Source organism: Protomyctophum bolini, assembly GCF_963924005.1.
Source record: "Protomyctophum bolini genome assembly, chromosome: 6".
Taxonomy (NCBI): Eukaryota; Metazoa; Chordata; class Actinopteri; order Myctophiformes; family Myctophidae; genus Protomyctophum; species Protomyctophum bolini.
Genome location: NC_137867.1, coordinates 39,669,419 through 39,691,781, shown reverse-complemented (window position 1 = coordinate 39,691,781; position 22,363 = coordinate 39,669,419). Strand labels below are relative to the sequence as shown.

At 40.9% G+C, this 22,363-nt stretch overlaps 1 protein-coding gene across 2 annotated transcripts; it reads right to left on the bottom strand.

Moving 5' to 3' along the window:
* Positions 1–7,492: 7,492 nt before the first annotated feature.
* lhx2b (LIM homeobox 2b) lies at positions 7,493–21,821 on the bottom strand. 2 transcript variants are annotated; one of them, XM_080765246.1, is made up of 5 exons: positions 20,564–21,821; positions 19,053–19,255; positions 16,173–16,579; positions 12,548–12,753; positions 7,493–10,596 (listed from the first exon to the last, which is right to left on the bottom strand). In XM_080765246.1, exons 1-5 carry the CDS (start codon positions 20,750–20,752, stop codon positions 10,291–10,293), a joined length of 1,311 nt encoding a protein of 436 aa, XP_080621372.1. In that variant the 5' UTR covers positions 20,753–21,821; the 3' UTR covers positions 7,493–10,290. The 2 variants fall into 2 exon arrangements, with proteins under 2 accessions (XP_080621372.1, XP_080621373.1); XM_080765247.1 differs by having other exon boundaries at positions 16,173–16,576.
* Between the last annotated feature and the right edge of the window lie 542 nt (positions 21,822–22,363).

Below are 22,363 nucleotides of genomic sequence, written 5' to 3'. Positions count from 1 at the left end.
ACTCAGGCATGAAGGGAGCATGAGTTAAGTCCGTTGCTCTCCCCAGGTTGGCGGAGGGTGTGTAGAGCCCAGGATCACAGTAGATGATTGGCACAGGGGTGAAAAATGGGTTACAAAATCGTGGGATAAAAAAATATATTTAAAAAAAAAAGAAACAGTATTAAAGTGTTTAAATCCCATCGCGTACAGCATGCCGTGGGGTTCAAATCTAATAACTATTTTGACGTCACACAAGAAAGCGCTCTCCATGGTCCTGAAATAACAGTGCTGTTTCAGAAGCATACCATGCTGCTGCTTGTACAGTGGGAAGAGAGACAGTCTTCAAATATTTTATAGGGGAAACCTTTTCATTACCGTTATCTATTCTATGAAACAGTGTTGTTTTATTTTGGCAGCAGTTTTTAGTCTCTTGAATAGTTTATTTAGTTTTAGCCACATTTTAGTCACCTGGAATGTGTTAGTGTTAGTCTAGTTTTAGTGAAAGTCGACTAAATCTCATAAGATTTTAGTCGACTAAATCTACAGGTGATTTAGTCGACTAAAATGCACTAAAATGCCGTCAAAATGGCTATTTTCAGCATGCAACCAAGTGTAAAATGACTAATGGCCCCCACTTGAAAGTGATTTTTTTGCTATGTTTCTTTGTTTTTTATTTCTCCTATGTTTTTTTATTTTCTTATTTTATATTTTATTTTACTACGTTTTATTTTGAGTTTGTAAACAATTGTAAGTATTGCCTATGTTAAATGTTTGTCTGTGTCGGACCCCAGGAAGACTAGCTTTTGTCAAGGCAAAGCTAATGGGGATCCTTATAAACAATAAACAATAAACAATACACACTGTGGGAGTTTTAAAGTTGTCGGCGAGTCATCAGATCGTTATGTATTTCACACTACAGGAGTCTTTTTTTATCGGCTGTCATATTATCTTTGTGGCTTTAACACTAAACGATTGATCGCCGACTAGGGATCACACACTGCAAGAGTTCACCAAGATGCGATCCAGACCCGATACATATAGGCTACAACATTTGCTTTTTATTCCAATTCATTTTGACATCTCACGCACGTGCAGGATGCCGTGATACAAGCGCGAGACCCATACATGGTCTCTCTCTCTCTCTCTGTGTGCACGCCACACACACAGGAATAGCCAGGCTACACAGGGCGACATGTTTGTGATAGCGAGACAGGACGTTATAAGTTGAGTTTCATTAAATAACTCTGTCTCTGAGTCTGAGCATGCGCACACACGTGAAGAGACAAGAGTTTTTGGCGAAGAGATTTGGTATAGAAGGGGAAAAAGGAGTGGACCAACCAAGTCCAGAGACAACTCGGGTTAAGTTTACGAAGGTGTAAAGTGGTCATCTTGTTCCGCTACAGGGGAAGATGCTAGTCCATCGGTTAGTCCATCGCCTATTTCACTTTTATTTAGTCGTCATGGGTAGCACGTTGTGTAGTATTTATTGCTGAAGAAGCACAAGTATAATGCAAAGAGCCACACACTTACTTGCTTATTGTTGTCCATCGAATCCGATGATGACGTCCACTTATGTCCTTAACGGTGAGTTCTTTGATGGCTAAAGAGTCCAATCCTGGAATTACATGTTTTATTGCAGGTGGGGCATGGGTAGGTTGTAGTGGTGGTAGTGGTAATGGCAGTCATGGGTGTGTTCCTCCTGTGTCTCTGTTGCCTCTGTTGCTGTCTTCTGACAGTCCTGTCCTCCTCCAGCCTCTGGGTTCCTTCCAGAGAGTAGCCTAGGCCAGTTCTAGGTTTTCTGGGCACACACAGGGGGAAATGACATGGTTTCCTCTTAGGCACACAAGTAGATTAGTGTGGGATATAAGACTCTCTCTATAACACCAACAACGTTTGACTGAGTTGAGTAAAAAATGATGTCACCTAAAGAGGGCATAGAGCGTCGCAGTCCTGCCCCCTTTCATGACATCAGGCCCGGAAGAAGAAGAAGAGAAGAATTCCCCATTCATTTTTCCCATAGACGTTTCAAAAAATATTTATTTACAGACATTTAACCATCGGACAAAGCCAACTCTTCTTGTGATAAATCATGACAATAAACACAATGTTTTGGGCCAATCAAATAATTAGAAAGAAGAAAAAAAACGTTGTGAAACGTCTATGGGAAAAATGAATGGGGAATGATCTTCCGGGCCTGTGGGCGGGACTGCGAAGCTCTGCTTTCCAATGATGCTGGGCTGGCACACTGACCTCCAGTCCAGAGCCACACCCCCTCAACCTCTATCTAAATATGGTGCTGCTCTATTTTGGGACGCATGGCTCTGTACAGTACAGTTAGGCCTATCAAAAATGAGTTATAGCATTTCACTGGTGCTATTTCACTTCTTTTTTTGTTTGTTCTGTGTGCAAATGTGTTGCAAATTGCGGCTAATGATGTATGAATGACAGTCACGTTTCAGCCAGGGATAACTCAAATTGCAAATTTCAAATCAAAGTAGACATAAATAGTCGGTAGACTCGGCACGCAGCGGTTCTCAAACAGTGGTCCGGGGACCACTAGTGGTCCTTAAGGGGGTTCCAGGGTGGTCCCCATGATGATGGAATTGGTAACCAAATGGAGACATCTGCATTACTTAATTTACAAGAAGTCTACACGATTACAGAATGTAGAAGAATTGTTATTTTTGATAAATGTGTGCCTGTTATCTCTCCTAATGGTAGGCCTACTACCAACATCAATACAACAATCTTATCCAACAACAACAACAACAACAACAACAACAACAACATATAATGTGTCTGAGAGACTGAATGTCATAAAATGGTGGACCTGGCTCAAATCAAATGCAGAATAAATAATGGGCCTTGATATGAAAAAGGTTGAAAAACACTGGTTTATAGGCCTATACATACATTCGGCAGCTCGGCGCTACTCCAAAGTATACTATAAACAGCCTACAATGTGCGTGCATATAGTCTACCTTAAAATAAGTGACGTTTCTTTGCTCTTTTTTTGGCGGCCAGTCCGTGATTCAACTGTTGTAAGTAGCAGCTATGTTGATGATAATACTCCAGTCCCCATGGCAAAGAAGAAGAAGAACTCCATGTTGTTAACAGGTGCTGATTCGGGACAGATTCAGCGTCGAGTTGCCTGTGTTCTTTTCGAAGTTCCATCCAATTTGGAGATTCTTCAAATACGCCGTAAACGAGGTGTGTTCATACCGGTATGTTTGTCTTTGAAATTCTTAATCTTTGATATTTTAGCAAATTTAACTTTTGGCTATTTCTCTTACGGTCATGCAGTGCACTGCACCGCTCCTCGACGCAACTGCTTTCATTTTACTATACATTTCTCCAAACAAATTAGTAAGAGGCCTACTTCCTGCTTGAGGGGTTCAATGGACAGGTGGCGCCACCTTGAGAGGTTTTTCGCTACTGTCAATGGGGTGATTGGTAGCATGTTCACGTCACAAGCAAGTTACAGTTAAGGAATTCACTGCCAGCTATGTGTGCTTTTGTCGTTTTATAAATAAAAAATAAACAAACCCTTATTTTGTGGGTCTCTCTATACTGTCTAAAGTTTGCTAGGATGGTGCTATATAGAGGAAATATATGAGGAGTCGTTCATATATATGAATTATTATTATACTGTAGCCTAATTAGGGTTTAGGATAATGTACGCAGAGGTAGGCTACTACAGGGGGTATGTGAGAAAAAGTGGAAAATGGGAATACTGGACGACGTTTAAAGTAAAAATTAATGTGCTCAGGCAGGATGGTCTCATTTCAAGTCTTCTACTCAGGCCGAAACCGTTCCCAAGTTTGGAGATGACTGACATAATCATTGAGACATCATTGATTGATAGGTCATACTGTAAGTACTCTACAATGCCTCGCTACAAATCGAATCATGCAGTGCAGAAAATTAGGAGCAGAAAGAAAACAAAAAAACAATACTGCCTCCCCCTGGCCAGCCGGGGCGCCTGATGGAGGGGAAAGGAACTGGTTAGAATAACGTGTTCCTTCCATGTCCAACCAGACAAACTCCGATTCCCCACTGTCAGATGAAAAGAAGCGGATTGGACACCTCGTGCATTGAAGGAAGCATGAGGTCTGTCCGTTGCTCTCCCCAGGTTGGCAGACGGAGGTAGCTATGTTTTGTAATAATAATCCAAATCTACAAAGTATGACTAGTAACTACATTTTTTCAAAGAATTGCCTCTGAGATGTATAGTGGAGTAGTAGAAGTAAAAGTACTGGAAATCGGAAATACTCAAGTAAAGCAAAAATAAAACAATACCTCAAAGTTGTACTTAAATAAATGTACTTATAGTTGCTTTCCACCACTGGGATCGACAAAGTCACGAGGCTGTAAAAAGGAACGCTGACACTCATAAAGTGCTGCTGACAGTGCTGAGACACTTTGAAACTAAAAAGTGAACATTTTATGAAGGAAAATAATATGCAAAATACCGGTATTTCATATAATGGTCGTGGTGGACACCCCAGCTCTGGAAAAGTAGCAACAACAAACGGCTTCTCCTCAATAGCCAACAATATAGAACTGTCTATAATAGGCCTACTGCTTTAAGCCGGAAGCCTAATATCTCCCTTTGGCACCTGGTGGTACTGCAGATGTTTGGTCTCCCATGTGAGGGATCAGATCCAGATATGGTTACATATACATTGTAGCCTACAGACAGTATTTCCCCATTCTCTCTCTCTCTCTCTCTCTCTCTCTCTCTCTCTCTCTCTCTCTCTCTCTCTCTCTCTCTCTCTCTCTCTCTCTCTCTCTCTCTCTCTCTCTCTCAATGTAGCTCTCATTCTGATCTGCAGTTACGTATAGCATGGTGGCATGGTGGTTGACAAGACCTGTAGAAGTAGAGATATCCCTGTGAGACATTGAACCCCCTACGTACCTACCAGCTCAGTCTGGTAGGGGAATATAAGAGCATATCGGCAAAAATGTAAAATGTGTTCCATCCCTCTCCCTCTGTCTGTCCCTGCCCCGCTTCCCCTGCTTGGCACCATTTCAGCTGGGAGTGCTTGCCTTGGGCAAGCCTGGAGAAAAGGCTTCAGTCCAGGCCACTCTGCATATAGCAGAGACAGCCCTAGCTTTTTGGGTGTGTTTATTACTGGCAGTCCTTTCCGCTGTAAAGATTGTGATTTTGTTATTGTTTGTAATTTTGCCAACATGTAGGTGGTGTAGTGTTGAAAATTGTTGCACATTTTGCAAGTCACAGTCCTATAGGTTTATCCGCTAAATGCAATCGAAATAGCCGACTGTAAAGGCACATTAATTAGTTAAACTCAAGTGGATTGTGTTGTTATTGAGGCTATGACACTGAATGCTTATGTCTAATTCATACTCCGTTCCATGCCAAAAAATAGCAGATCTATAAGCTCACTCATTTTTGGCACAGGACACAACTGAGCAACTAAGTATGAATCAGGCTTAATGCCTATACTCTTTACCATTAAAATGGGGTTTGAAAACATGCTGAATTTGAAGACTGGTGGAAAGCCCCACAGAAACATTCTCGAGAAAAATCTTTCAAACACATATTTTTTTATGGTCCTTAAAATAACAATCTCTTGGAAAAAAGAGCATAAGCATCCATTAACACACAGTAAATGTTTGGTTATGAGCCTGTTGTGTTATTTCTATGTGATGGTTGCCAGGCCTCCGTTATTCTCTTTCCTTGTAATTACTGGATCAAGTTCACATCACACATTAACATAAAGCAGGCCAGCCAAAAAATGCTGTTTATAGTAGTTTAAGTATTTTGTTGTTACGTTAAACTGAAGCAGAGATTTTGTTTTGTGCTCAATCACAGACAGAGGTCCGTTTGTTTGTTTGACCTAATTGTTTTTGTATGTCGTCAGGGCTCAAAATGCCGATGGCAGACAGACATATCCTCAGCTGTCTCGCATACTTCTGGTCATTCAATACACACGCACACGATGTGTGTATTGAATCAAGTTAGTCATCACACATGCATGCACACACAAAAACACACGCACACATGCGCGAGCACACACACACACACACACACACACACACACACACACACACACACACACACACACACACACACACACACACATGACTTGTCTTTGCACATTCAGAGAATGTCTAAATCAACAAAATCCAGCATGAACAGAATTGTGTTGATTCCACAATTGTGATGGTTTTAGGAGTCAGGCTAACGTTACATCTAGGAATTCTTTGAATTGTCTTAAAGGTTTCAATGAAGAAAGATTTAGGAGAGCTGTTTCCCGGGAGTCTGTTTGTCCACAATCGCATCCTCAAACCCCCTAAAACATGCACCGCAATAATTACCGAGTTTGTGAAGCTGTGAGGGGGGATTCTCCCCTTTTTTCCCAAGCCTCATTTCTAATTATTATGCACCCCAGTGGAAGGTGAGGTCTGTTTTTCATAATTCATGTTTTGCTTACAAAGTGTAAAATACTGCATATTCCCCAAAGGTTCTCCCCCTTGTTAAACTTCCGTGTTGTAGTATACTGTAAACCCTGCTGAAACTTTAGATGGAAAATCTTCCCGTACTTTGATGATCAAATTCAGCTAAAAGTTGCTGCTGCCGGAGCCATGAGAAAATTGGGCACACAAACTGCTCCAGTGGAGCAAGGGAAAGCTTACTCATGAAACAAGATTTCTTTTTTCTTTTTTATGATTACACTTTCGGGAAGGCTGCCAACCACAATCACCCTCTCGGTTTGGCACAGGCACATATTTTAAGTGATTGGGAGAGTGAACTTTTTCATTGCCCGAGCGTCCAGTGAAGACGAATCGGTATTAACTGTGCTTATGAACGAGGAACATTTTAGCGTGTGTGCAGAACTGTAGAAGTCACAACCCACACGGGCTTCCTGCTGGGCTCTGTGACTTGGTTGCTGCTCACTGCCATGAAGCATGCATAATATTGAGTCAACCTTTTATAAGTTTTAAACCACAGCTCCATCATAAGAGTTCAGTCTGGGCCATCAGAAAAAACAATTATCATTTACGACTCTGCCTGTGAACTTAGGTTTTTGCTGTGGTGAGCCCCTAATCTTATATGATAATTTCAGGTCATTCATTTTGGGCAAGCTGGGCCCCCTTATTGCAGTTCCCGTCATGGTGCTGGTCACTGTAAAATAAATCCTCCAACGGCCCAGAGGAATGTTTCCCGCAAGTTCTCCTGCTGAACCTGACTTTATGAATCTGGCCTTCCTTTGGGCTAATTTGCGCAATAGCATATGACAGTGTCACTCATTGAAAAGCTGTTATTTTGTTCGAGAGCGTGCAATGATGTAAGGTACTCGTCAGCAGTTTCAGAAAAGAGCACTTTGTCGTATACGACGGTGTCACTTGCCAAAAATCTGTTATTTTCGGCAAGCACCATCGACATACGATGAATTACTACTGTGCAGATTCCCGGCAGCTGATTGGCAATTTCATGAAAGAGCACTTGGACTTTGATGCACAAACTAGCAGGGATGAAAACTTGGTGTAAAATCATAGCTTTTTATATTTCTTACAGAACCGAAGACGACAGGGGATGTGTACAAAGAATGCTTAAGGGGAAAACAGCAAAGAAGACATCAGTCAGGATCAATACAGCAGTTGACACCAGCAGAGCCTGGTACAGTAGTCATTGTAGTAGTTCTCAGAGTGATTATGAGACTACACAGTAAAATATATTGCTGGCCAATATACCTCCTCATATTTGCATTTGCTTTCGTGATACACACTGCAAAGAAATAAGAAAGAAAAAAAATGATTCTAATATTTAGTCTTAAAAATATAGATTTCCTTAAAATATGAACGAAAACAAATCGTCTTGTCTCAAACTTTTGGTGGAGTGATGTTCCTTAATTATAAATTAATTAATACACAAAAGCTAAGGCACTGGTACTGGTACTTCTGGTTTACCGGAACGGGGTTCAACTCCCTGCAGTGCCCTGCTCAATGTGTTCTATTTTCCGCAATTTCCACAATTTCCGCTTTCCGCTTTCCGCAATTTCCAATTTCCAATTTCCGCAATTTCCAATTTCCGCAATTTTCTATTTCCGCAATTTCCGCAATTTCGCAATTTCCGCTTTCAGAAATTTCCGCAATTTGCAATTGCAATTTTGCAGATTTTACTCCAGAAGAAAAAAATACATTTTTAAGTATCATTATTGTTAATTTATCCCTGGTTAAGAAGGAGATTTTCTTTTAGAGTTCTTTCTCCTAATAAAAGTATTCCTTGAACATTGGGGGGAAAGGAATCGTTTGGACGTGGGCTTGTGAGAAAGCTACTGTATGAACAGAAGCTTTGATGACAGAGATCAGAATATTTTCTACAGTTACACGACACAGTAAAATCCTCTGTGTTCATTCTACTGAGAGTAAAATTTACACAGCGGATTTCACAGTGTGTGCAGTCTCATCATCGGTGGTTTGAACACATTATCGTTGGTGTCCAATATGTTGTGCTTTTTTTGTCCCCTCACAAATTTTAATTTGTAGGTGTCAAAAACAGTGAAAATATCTACTTGTAAGCTTACAAATCACAATGCCGAGTGAGCTTGTAGATCTGCTATTTGCACTATTTGTCGTACCACAAAATATAGAGGGCATAAGTGGACTATACACCCGATCAATATAGCAATAGCATGTCCTTCCTCCCACTTTCCAAAGTGTGTAAATGATGTACTTGTAGTTAAACAGCAGACCTGTATCCAACACTATGTTGCCATTGATTTTCATAGTTTCTTTTCTCAACATCAGTGCCAGAGGAGCTTATGTTTGCCACATAAGGCGAGCCAGTGAGTGCCAGAAAGTTTAGCCAATCAATCGCAGTATTTGAAAATCAGCATATTAAAATAAATCTGTGATTAACAACCTGATTCAATTGCAATTGTTCTGATACAGTAACGTCATTAAGTAAACTCGTCTACTCTACCTCCGCAGATTAAAACAAGCACTTTAATATGTGCAGCTACCATTTCACCCAGGTGTGGACTCGGAGAGAGGTAACTATTGCTCAACGTAAGCTATCACTTTTATCAACACACTGTGTCGCATTTACAACAGGTTCCACTTGGCTGAGGTACAGGCTTCTAACTTATTATTCTAAGGTAAATGTGAGGTCGGGGACAAGACAATGTTTTCTTTTTGAGAGGAGTAATTAGTTTGCCAAATCTTAGGCCAACTACTAAACCTTTTTCTTTTTTTTTAATAAAAGCACTGTACACACATTGTGTGCGCGCACACACACACAAACCAACATAAGCACAACATTCGCTGAAATACACATAAGCACAACTCTCTCTCTCTCTCTCACGCACACACACACACACACACACACACACACACACACACACTGTCTCTGGTGTGTCAAATCATACTAGTTTTTAATTCCATCGGTCAGTGATCTGATGTGGTGAAGATGAAATAGACTGTAAGGCACATGGCAGTCATATGATATTGTATCCTGTGTTTAATCTCAGATTTCCAAATGTTGTGTTGTCTTTTTTTGTTTATTTTTTTTTACAATCCTAACAGTGACTCCTGTACAACAACATAAATACTGTGCTGGGAAAAAAACAAGAATTTCCAAAATTATGCTTATTTTTTTGTATCTCTCTTTTCTTTTCCCCTAGTCTCTTTCTGTAAACATTGAAAAAATGCAAATCAAGTCTCCGCAGTTCTGGACAAAACAACAACATCAAAATAACAACAACTGTTCCATCTGTGAGGTTTGTTGGCCGCCTCACTAGGCAAATAGTCTGTAATGAGCAAAACGAAATGCTATTTTCTTCTTTTCCCTCCTTCCTTCCTTCCTTTTTAGGTTATTTTCCTGTTCCGTGTAAACGTCTTCGTGGGTCAAGGATTGTTCTACCTTACATCCAAGGCGAGACAGAGCGGGGAGGATCGGCGCGGCGAGGAGAGCAGAGGCCGGTGAGGGTGCTCGTTAAAAAGGGGGGGACGGGGACTCGAAGAGGCATGGCGAGACAGAAGGGACGACGGGAGGGGTGCATGTGTTTGGTCCGACGTACTAACAGTCCGACAGGCATTAGTCCGACACCCTACCCAAAACCTAACCTCACAGGGAAGCCATGGGTGAGTTTTAACCGGCCGTGCATGTCGGGAGCCACTGGTGCGTCTTAACCCGGCCACGCATGTCTCTTAACCGGCAACGCATGTCGGGAGCCACGGGTGGGTGAGTCTTAACCAGCCACACATGTGTCGGACTGTTGCATGGCCGACCGTTAATACGTCGGACCAACGTATGCGCCCCCCTAGCGGAGGAGGAAGCCTCCATCAGAAGAGGCTGGTGAGGGTCGTTTGCGAGGGGCTCCTGCACTCGTGCACGTCCATGATGCCCCCACCGGGCACGGAGCTGAGCACGGAGGTGACAGTGGGCATGGTGGGGTTGGTCAGGTCCGTCAGGGTGGTGGGCGTGCAGCTGGACGGGCTCATGGAGCCGTTGGAGATCTCCGAGACGGGCCCCGACGGCGTGCCGCACGGCAGTGTGGAGCCGTCCGACGCGCCCTTGTCCACGCCGCCCGTGTTCTCCTGGCGCAGCAGGTTCCGCCGAAACTTGGCCCTGGCGTTCTGGAACCACACCTGGAGAGGTTTGCAGCAGCAGCCCACGGCAAGCAAGGTGAAGAATATATATAGGAAAAACAAAACGTTAAACGTTATGACAGTTTTTAGTGAGGGAATCGTAATGATAGAGCTGTATATGTGGCGCGGAGGGGGGGCACGAGGAGACGCGCTTCATCTGGAATAACAGGCATGTAAAATAAAATAATAAAACCAGAATGCATCAAAGCAAAATGATTGCTTTGTTTTCTGCAAGCGATAATTAAAGCAGCAGGATTGGTTGTTCTTTTTTTCTTCTCCCTCTTTTACAGATATTTTGATTCAGAAACCTTTTTGTCTCTCTTTTTTCCTCCTTTTACAATCCCCTGGATAATATGCTGTCATCTTTGTAGAACTCAAACGCTCTGCGCTGTGCTCTCACTCTTCCCATGAGCTGTATTATTGCGATCATTTTCTTTTTAAATCTTTCAGTCATCACAATAATATGTTATCCACTGAAACAGAAAATCCTTGATCTGTTTGATTTCAGCACTGTCCTTGTAATCATTGCATTCCATTAAAATAACCAGACTGCAAAACAATATCTACCAATAACAGACATTTCAATAGTATACTGCACTGGGTTTGAATACTACTTGTGTATGTATGTATATTAGCTTATATAATTTAGATTTTGTTTTCTCAAAGCAAGCTAAACAATTTTCACAATTCCACTTTTTTGGAATCAAAATTATATTATTATATTATATTATATTATAGAAAAAGCTTTAGGTATGCATACACATAAGATAATTACATCCTATAGAAATTTGCACCCCGAGCCTATAATGAAATCTCCTCGCCGTCTCTCCCACACAGGCAGATATTCCTCACATTCTTCCAACAATAACATTTACAGACACTTTAGAAGAGTGAATAAGTTGTCACAACCCGGATTATCTTGTTTCCTTTGTCAACGCACTGATGTGTACTTGAGTTGACTTTCATCAAGTGCTGTACAAATGAAGCTATAATTATTATATATTTCCCCCTCAATACATAGTGTAAAGTCCTCAGTAAGTGTAACAAGGAGAGTACGGGTAATTTTTTTCAAACTTTCTCATTGATCCCATTCTAACCGTGAAAGCATTCTGTCATTTTTGCGTTGGCTATTCACAATTAGTAGATCTACAAGCTGCAGTGCGTCTCTTTATGCCACGCTGCGAGCTTGTACATCTGCTATTTTTACATTTTAAATTGTCTGAGAACTGCTGATTTAGAAGTACAATATAGTGTTTTATTGTGTATAGTTCAGGTATACAACCTTTCAATTACCAGTGGTGGGAAAGTATAATTTTGAGGTATTTGTACTTGTAGTTCCAATTTACTTTCTTGTACTCCTACTCCACTACATCTCAGAGGCAAATACTACTTTTACTCCATTACAATTATTTGAAAAGCATATCTTGTAGATCGGCTATTTTCAAAATATTTTTTATACATTTGAAAACTTGAAATTAAGACATTCTGCACTTTCCACTTTTGTTACTTTAAGTACATTTTGATGCCAATATAGTAGTATGAGTAGGGGTAGTATATTATTGATACTTTTTATTGATACTGGCCGGTCTCAATGGGTTCACATGCAGTAGTGCTGTACGATTAATCGGAAAAAAAGATCGCAATCTAGATTCAGACACATATGCGATCTCATTTCTAGATGTGCGGAAGAATCGTGCAGCACTATTTGGCTGTCCAATTCATTTTAGTTACTCTTGTGTTTTTGCTACTAGAGAGAGACTTCATAAAATAGGTCAAGCACTTTGATGTCGTCTTGTTTAAAGCTACAGTAGATGGCTCCAGGTGCCACATTTTTAATGTCCAGCAACTACAGGAGAATCGTAATCTCAATTCTTGTGGCATAGGAAAATCGAGATTCACATTTGAGCGAGAAGGTAATATCAGTGTACTGTACAAGAAGGGTTTCAGTCACCTGTAAGACGCGCTTGGTGAGGCCGGTCTTCTGTGCGAGCTGCTTGAGGTCCTTGGCGTCGGGGTTGTGGTTGATGGCGAAGTAGGACTTCATGGTCCTCAGCTGGTGGTGCTTGAAGGACGTCCTCATGCGCTTGGTCTTCTGGCTGGAGCTGTACTGAGACTCTCTGTCCAACGAGTCACCATCGTTCTCATTGCAGCTGAGCGCTTTGGGGGGAGGGGAGGGGGGGGCAACACACACACACATTTGAAATGTTTATTTATGTCCACATAATCAGAAGTATATAGGAATACCTTGTACAAATGACATAAACACTGAAAGTGCAGTCAGACAATAGGAGAACAGCCAGTTACAAAGTGCATAGATGGCAAACCATTGTTACATACAATACAGTTGACATATTTTTTAAAACAGCACACAAGCATGTGTATAGATAGACAAACATGTGTGTGCGTGTGTGTGTGTGTGTGTGTGTGTGTGTGTGTGTGTGTGTGTGTGTGTGTGTGTGTGTGTGTGTGTGTGTGTGTGTGTGTGCGTGTGCGTGTGTGTGTGTGTGTGTGTGTATACAATACATTCCTTAGTCAAAACTAATAATTTCTTTGAATTAAATATTCCAAATACACATTTTACAATATACAATATAAGTACTGATGTGTATACGTAGCCTAGATTTTAAAAAATGGGAGGGGGGGTGGGGGGCATTGAAGACTCCATGTCACCAACAATTAATTTGACTAAAATGATACTTTTACTTGTTTGGGTCATTTACAAAATGTCATTTCAACAGGGAGCCATGAATCACGAATGATTCGCCTTTTAAACAATACAAGTGAATCTGACATGACTACAGAGTAAACAACGAACTCAATAAGTATTTATTGTATTTCTTCATATATATATATATATATATATATATATATATATATATATATATATATATGATTTTATTGTATTCGTTCGTTATACAAATCGTAGACTATATGTCGCCTAATTGGTATGTGTTTGTTTAAATGTAACGTGAGACAGAGTGCTGAGCCTCAGAAATAAATGTCACACATTATTTCCCGGATACTGTTTTCTTGGCACACGTGAAAGTGTTGCTGCGTGCATAACAGTCCGTCTTCCGTATTAAACGCCGCAAATATGATTTAAAAAAAAGAATTAGTCATTGAAAATCGTCAGAATAACACTTCACTTAATTAGCCCACAAACGCCAGACATAGCAAATGTCTGTTTTTGGCAAAAGCATATGGGCAACAATTTCATGAACTGAATGATGTGTATTGTTTTGTTTTTACATAGTTGTCTTTGCTCATCAGTCCGACTGACGGAAATTAAATGGAAACTAAATGAAAACTAAGCTATGACGACAAAAACTTAGACTAAATATATTGGCAATTTCTTCAACAAATAAAAACTACACTAAAATGTTAGGAAGGGACTAGTGGACAAGAGATCCAAGACACAGAGTACAAGACACAAGTCATTTTACACTTGGTTGCATGCTCAAAATAGCAGATTTACAAGCTCACAGCGCATTGTGAGCTTGTAAATCTGCTATTTTCAACAAGTGTAAAATCAGCCATCAAGGCCTGCATGCCAAAATACATTTTAGTCGACTGTAGATATAGGCAACTAAAATCTTATGATATTTAGTCAACTAAAACTATAGACTATAACACTGAATTATTCCAGGTGACTGAAATGTGACTAAAACTAAATGAAAACTATATTCAAGGGACTATGACTGAAACGAAAATCAAAAACATTTGCTGTCAAAATCAACACTGCTTGAAACTATAGCTATACGTTTTGTTTCCACGTGTCAACAGAAGAGGGCAGCACCTTCCAGACACTCTCCCCCCCCTCCCTCCCTCTCCCCCCTCCCTCCCTCCCTCCCTCCACCCCCAACTGTCAGGTGAGTTGTGCATGTATAGCCTACTAGGCTTATACTACAGTACACTATTCAATATTTATTATGTCTCATCTTAATTTACAACAGTCTAAAGAAGACAAAATTGTTAGAGATTTTTGCCAAAAACGAAGTGAGAAACGAAAGATAATTATAAAAGAAAAAGAAAGTAAAAAAAAAAGTTTCTATAATCCATCTGTTGCCTGTATGTCTGTATTATTTCTAATAGTTGGCATATTGGGTCTGATTGTTTATTTTCATCTCAATCCTGCAGCATGCATGCTTCTAAAGTAGCCTACAGAATTAGAATTTAAATGTCAAAACTCATTTTAACTGGCGTGTCACTAGGTTACTGCCCCTGTCAAACACACACGCGAGCGCACACACACACACACACACACACACACACACACACACACACACACACACACACACACACACACACACACACACACACACACACACACACACACACACGCACGCACGCACACACACGCGCAAACACACGCACACACACATTTCTTCCTTCAGTGAATAACTCATCAAGTCCCATTGATCTCCCTTTGTATACTACACCCAATTTGGCCCCGTCCCCGTCCGATGCAAGGCCCCCTGACTGTCTGAATGTGCACAGACAGGGCGAGCATGGGGGAACGCAGGAGGACTATGAGGCCTGACAAGTGGAAAATGGCAAAAGCGAAAGCCGGAACTTCAAAAAACTTTTCCCCCCAAAGAGGCCATGGGTGAGGAAAGAGAGAGAGAGAGAGAGGGGGGGGGGTCACCCTTCCAATCCTTGGTAAAAAAAAATGCAAGTTACAATAAGTGTTAAATATAATAACTGCATGTGATCCCGATGTTTATAGGCATATGTGTTGTCGTATAATGTTCTGTTGTTGAACATCAAAGAAAATAAAGAAATAAACACTATATTGGATTACTTTTTAAATGTTTTTAGTATTGTTTCTGAGTGAAACGAATTCCTATTGTTTTAAAAAAAAAAATAATAATAATAATAAAAAAACTATATATGCTATAATGCCAAACAGGCTATATGTTGGCTTATTTTTCAAAAGCAAAACATTACAAATGAATTACACTTTCAATTTTCATATCCTAATCTGAAGAAAGTGCAGGTTTAGTGACGGTTGAGGAGGGGGTTAAAATGATGAAAGGAATTTGTTTGGAAATACTGGCCTAGATTTAATATTATTGCAAGAATCGTTGTAAACTTTTGGGGCCTATAGCACCCTTTATTTAATGGGCATTACAATCATATCCTGCGAAATTGCATGTTCTATTTCACCTACATGCAGTTCTTGATACAACAGTGCTAGCATGGGCCTATTATATCTTATTTTCACACCATGTGACACAAATCAATAGACATGAACGTGTTTTCGTGGTGAATGGTGCCTTGATAATGTTGCCTTTTTTTGCCATTCTGCTTATTAATACTTGATTGATTGAAAATTGTACAGAATGGGTATACTACAGTTAAAGGAAAGTGCAGGGTCAATACAAAATCTGCTAAGAGGATAACACCATAAAAAGCACTAAGGGTCCTCCATTTTCAATTCATCAGAACATTTAAAGACACAACATACATGAATAATTAATATGTCCGGGGCATTATAGGCGCCATGCATGCATAGCCTATACCAGGCTTGGCTTAAAATGTTGTGTTGTTATTATTGGGGTTGTTCCCGTTCTTACCTGCGTTATAGGCCGCTAGCTCCGCTCCGGGCCCCGGGCTTTTCCGTTTCCTGGGGCGGCCTTTCTGCACCGTGCCCACGCCGTTGAAGTAGGATAGTCCGAGCGTGTTGGCGGCATTGCCGTGCAGTCCTTTGTGCGGGTGGTGCGGCGCGTTAACGTCCCCGTGCGCGTTGCTGTTGTTGTTAAAGTGCGCCGACTGGTATTCTCCCTGTATGAGAGTCTCAAAGTGCAGGCGACAGTACACCAGGCTGTCCTTCATGCCAAAGTGGTCCCCGGTCGTGAGCATCTTGTTGCACGTCGTGCACGTGAAGCAGTTCAAGTGGTACACGAGGTCCCGCGCGCGCATCACCATCTCCGAGGCCGAGATGCCGAGGTGGCAGCGCGCGCACCTCTGCACGGAAAATCTTCTGCGGGAAAACAGACATCCTCATCAGTGGAGTGAACGTTAACGACAACACACACAAAATATATACACGTGTTATTGTTTTTGTAATTTTCTGTGGTGTTTAATGTTCTAATTATGTTGTTATTGGGGGTTATTCTGGGAGAGTTTCAACTCTTTTCATGTCAAGGCATTTGAGCCACGGATCACTATTTGGTGACTTTTAGCCTCGAGTCAGACCCACAACTTTGAATATTTTGTTATCTTTGGATATGATTTTGTCCACAAAAGAGACAAGGCAAACCTTGAACAAAATAATGATTTTACATTCTCTAATTTGATGTAGACTTCTTGTAAATGAACTAATGCAGGTGTTTAACAATAATGTAACTCTTGAGAGCCTATAATTGCATGCAACGCTCTCAATAGTTAAAGACTAGAACTGCACTCTGCCGAGTGCATACTTGCTTGTTGCACACTAGTAGGCCATAAATGGCCTACTAGTGCGCAAGCAGAGCGCGCAAGTACTTTCGACCGCTGGAAAGTATCACATCTCAGTATCTCTGTGAAGGAACGTTTGAAATGTATAATCATTACGTGTAACTATTTGCTACCTAACTACTTTTTTACAGAAAAATGAATCATTGATATGTGATGAAAAAAAAGGTATATAAACTGAATTAAAATATATTATACAGTATAATTATTTTATTACTTATTGTAAATTGTCAATTGTTTTAAATGTATTTCATTTTGTACTATAGTGATATTAATACTAAATCATGATCAGAGTAATATGTGTCTCTAACTTCAATTTCTGTAATAATACTTTCAAATTTGTTGAAATATACATCCCAGCAGACCAGGCACAGATTTACAAATTACAAATCACATTACAACTACATACAGAGTATGTAGTTGTAATTTGATTAGCAGTATACTGTGGTTACTTGGTTCCAAAAAGTGAAGACAAGTTTTCTTCAACGGTAAATCTGTGCCTGGTTTGCTGGGACTAGTTACAACATTACGTCATCCTTGAGAGAGTACATGGTGTGTATATGACGTAATGTTGTAACTTGTAACTTGTAACTAGTCCCAGCAAACCAGGCACAGACTGTATGTAGTTGTTCTACTAGTTACATACAGTCTGTGCCTGGTTTGCTGGGACTAGTTACAAGTTACAAGTTACAACATTACGTCATATACACACCATGTACTCTCTCAAGGATGACGTAATGTTGTAACTAGTCCCAGCAAACCAGGCACAGATTTACCGTTGAAGAAAACTTGTCTTCACTTTTTGGAACCAAGTAACCACAGTATACTGCTAATCAGTTACAAGTTACAACATTACGTCATATACACACCATGTACTCTCTCAAGGATGACGTAATGTTGTAACTAGTCCCAGCAAACCAGGCACAGATTTACCGTTGAAGAAAACTTGTCTTCACTTCGAAGAGACCAAGCGAAACGATTACTTGCGCGCTCTGCTTGCGCAAGTAACTACATACAGAGTATGTAGTTGTAATTTGATTAGCAGTATACTGTGGTTACTTGGTTCCAAAAAGTGAAGACAAGTTTTCTTCAACGGTAAATCTGTGCCTGGTTTGCTGGGACTAGTTACAACATTACGTCATCCTTGAGAGAGTACATGGTGTGTATATGACGTAATTTGTAACTAGTTACAAATTGTCTGATTTGTAACTAGTTGATTAGCAGTATACTGTGGTTACTTGGTTCCAAAAAGTGAAGACAAGTTTTCTTCAACGGTAAATCTGTGCCTGGTTTGCTGGGACTAGTTACAACATTACGTCATCCTTGAGAGAGTACATGGTGTGTATATGACGTAATTTGTAACTAGTTACAAATTGTCTGATTTGTAACTAGTTACAAATTACGTCATATACACACCATGTACTCTCTCAAGGATGACGTAATGTTGTAACTAGTCCCAGCAAACCAGGCACAGATTCACCGTTGAAGAAAACTTGTCTTCACTTCGAAGAGACCAAGCGAAACGATTACTTGCGCGCTCTGCTTGCGCAAGTAATAAGGGTCCATTTGGTTATACCAACTCTTCATCATTTAGCTGCAGGGGACCACCTGGAACCCCCCCTCCCCAAGGACCACTGGAGGTCCCCGGAAGAACACTGGTTTAAAACCACTGGCCTGTATACATGATTGTGCTTGGTTGGTTTCATGTCATGACAACACAGATTTGGGGCGTCTGTAATTAAGGTGACAGATTTTGAGATGCGTGCGATTATTCGTCTCACTCTCATGCAGGCATGGGGACCAGCAGCGAGCGAGAGCAATACTCATACTAGGCCTATAATCTACTTTCTTTTGATTCGGTGGCCGGTGCCCTATTGTGTGCGTAAATACCGGGTTTGCATCCATCCATCCCCTCCTCCTCGCATATATACAAAGTACAACAGTGCTTCGTATATTCCCCCGGGGAGCATGCGATGCAGCAGTTACTATAGTTCACCAACCTGTAGTAGTCCTCCTTGCAGTAGATCGACCCGTCCTTGCTGAAGCAGGTGAGCTCAGACTCCAGGTTGAGTTTACACTCGCAGCACTTGAGGCAGCGCATGTGCCACTGTTTGTCCACCGCCAGCAGGTAATAGCGGTCCGCTATCTTCCTGCCACAGCCCGCACACAGCGCCACCCTGTCGCTGTTCACGCAGGGCATGGTCTGCATGGAATACAAGCAATAATGTAGAATAATGAGAATATAATAATAGTAATGATATGTGAGTGTGTGTGTGTGTGTGTGTGTGTGTGTGTGTGTGTGTGTGTGTGTGTGTGTGTGTGTGTATATCTTCCTATAGCTGCCACAGCCCGCACACATGCAGAGCCACCCTGTCACTGTTCTCACATGCATGGCCTGATGGAATACGATAATGTAGGACAAAGGAAAAGATATAACTAAAATAAAAACGATGTCAAGTCGTTTCATTTTTCGGGCCAGCCAGCCATATATGTGAGTCACTTATTTATATCTGTCGCCATGCACGCCTCAATGGAGCATATTATATATTGCTTGAGTATCTTTGTTCTGCTAGGATATAGGCTTATACACGGGGAAAATACAAATAAGTGAAATGTGCGATTATTAATAGGCTATTATTTAATGTTATTCTTTTACAAAGGCTTAGAAAATAATAACACACACACACACACACACACACACACACACACACACACACACACACACACACACACACACACACACACACGTTTATTCCCCATGTATGCAACGTAATTAGAAAATTATGCTTGAAGCGCAGTAAAACAATATTTAAATTAAATATCTCACAAATGTATTTCAGCCATTTTACATTTATTTCCTATTTAAATACAAAGACTTATTTATCAAATGATCTTCGTAAATATAGGCTAATATTAAATATGAACAAATAAGGGAAAATATAGATATATATATATAAATGATAGTGTGACGTGTAAACCATGCTAAACTAAAACATAAATTAATTGTTGCTGACCATGGAGTTGAAATGTTTACATTTGGAGTAATTCATTCTAGCTCAATAATCTTTTCAAAGGCTATTCAGGTTTATTTTCGCTCGATATTAACTAACAATAATTATGTTTGAATTTGCCTTTGCCTAAATTGCATTATAGTCCACAATACACACTATTAAGTAACAAAGGTGCCATACTACTTTTAAATAGTCTTATATAAATGCTATATGACTGATTAGTGATTCCCTACATAAAAGAGGCAGCTGATACAATAATAATTAAACTATTATGTAGGCCTACATTAAAACCAATGTATCGCCATTCACAATAAATGTAGGCTACTACTAGTTGTAAAGGTTTGTTAGGCCAAAATAAGTTTGACCGGATCATTTGAATAGACGATAAATAGTTATTTTAAAATTAGCTTTTCCTATAGTTTATTCGCAGGCTCGCAGCTGAATGAAACGACCTGCACTAATAATATTATTATTAATAATAAGTGTCCACTCCTCCATACCGTGTCCGACTCCCCCATATCGATGTTGGAGCTGATGGCCGCTGAGTCGCTCTTCCCTCGCCGGTCCATCTCCTCCACCACGCCGTGCATGTCGCCTCCGGGCCCGGGGAGGCCGTGGAACAGCATCGTTGCCGCGGACGGGAGGATATTATAACTGTTTTCTTCAGATCTGCAGCCCAGGATTTCCATGAGACGCAAAGAATCTACTACAGCCAAGGCAGGCAGCCCCCCGGAGCCCCCCGCGTGCACAGTGCAAGGCGCAGTGGCACTTCGAAATGTCTGTCTTATTATTATCCCTTTCCTTTTCCTTCTCTCGGGTTGGTTGTATGGTGTGACACAAGTAAAGAATTCCAGATCAGATCAGGAAGAAGAAGAAGAAGGAAAAAAAAAAAACGATTGAGAGAAAATGGATGGACACGTGTTCTCGTCCACACTACGTGATCATCTGCCAATGGAAACCGTCATCCGAATCTGTGCAGCTCTCATTATTAATAAGATATGATTAATTAATAAATATAGGCTGAGGGAGCGAGGTAGATTCACTCTCGACTTGCCCCGATTATTTGACTGTGTTTTATTTATTAATTTTTTTGGAGGATAGGCTGGTTATTCTTTTCTTTAACCATGAATTGACTTAGCTATAAATAATGTCCATTTAGGCTACCATTCAAAACCATACCAACTACCGGTGCCTCCTCCTCGGGATTTGGGTAATTTAGAAGGCATTGGCCAAACGAAAAAAGAGTCCTTTTGTTGAGCAGCAGTAATAGGAAGCCTATAACTCTGTCAACTGACAGCGTCGCTATACATCAAATAACCTACTGTGTATTAAGACTCTAATACATACGAATGCTTTCCGAACGAATCGATAGCATGGCAAGTAAATACAAAAAGAGAGCATTAATAAGAAGAGAAAGGCGCGCACATCTTCATCGTATAGCACCAACACAGCCTTGGCTGGCTATACGCCGGGTTTCCCATTCAACTATATGTCCAAGTTGCTGGGTGGAAAAAACAAGCAAAGAAAACTACAACACACTACTACCTGCACAGTCAGGAAACGAAAGGTTTCTCGTTCGGTGCGTAGAAAAATAACAAAACAAACGAAAAAAAACACGCGTGCAGAGAGAGAGAGCCTTTTGCTTTTAAAATCCTTTCGGAAGTCTGCGAAGGAGAGCTCTGTTTTCCTTTTAGCAGGGTGCTGTTGTTATTATTTTTGTTTCTTTCTTTCTCCCGTTCGTTTCGTTTCGTTGCCAGGAAAGCTTGCAGCGTGTGAGTAATCTTGGAGGAGGAGTTGACTATACGTTCGGTTCAAGTGTCTGCTTGCTAGCCCCCCTATCACTGCTCCTCTCTGGTCCCAACATACACTCCTATCCTCCGCGCCTTATCAACGGGGACCCTTACGTCACACATCGCGATTTATGTTCATTGGTTGTTCGACAATCACCGAATTGTTATTTTACCGACGAGAGGTAGTGTAGGGATCTCTAATCCTTCCTCGGTTTCCTGTGGCATGGGACTAGTCGTCTAGTGTCTATATATGTAGGGCTGTCTTGTTGTATTTCAAAACGCTCCACAAACGTCAAAGGGCCTGGATCAGAGAGGAACAGATATTGGATTTTGGTTTTGCCTTTAGTGTGGTGTGGGGCGAGATGTTTGTTTGAATGCATGGGCACAAATTGTTGGGGGATCTTTTGGGTGTGTGCTGACTGCTGAGGTGCCAGGATTGCTAGAGTGTGTGTTGGTGTTGTTAGCCTATTTTGCCTCGGATATAGCCTGTGATGCTCTATCTCTATATAT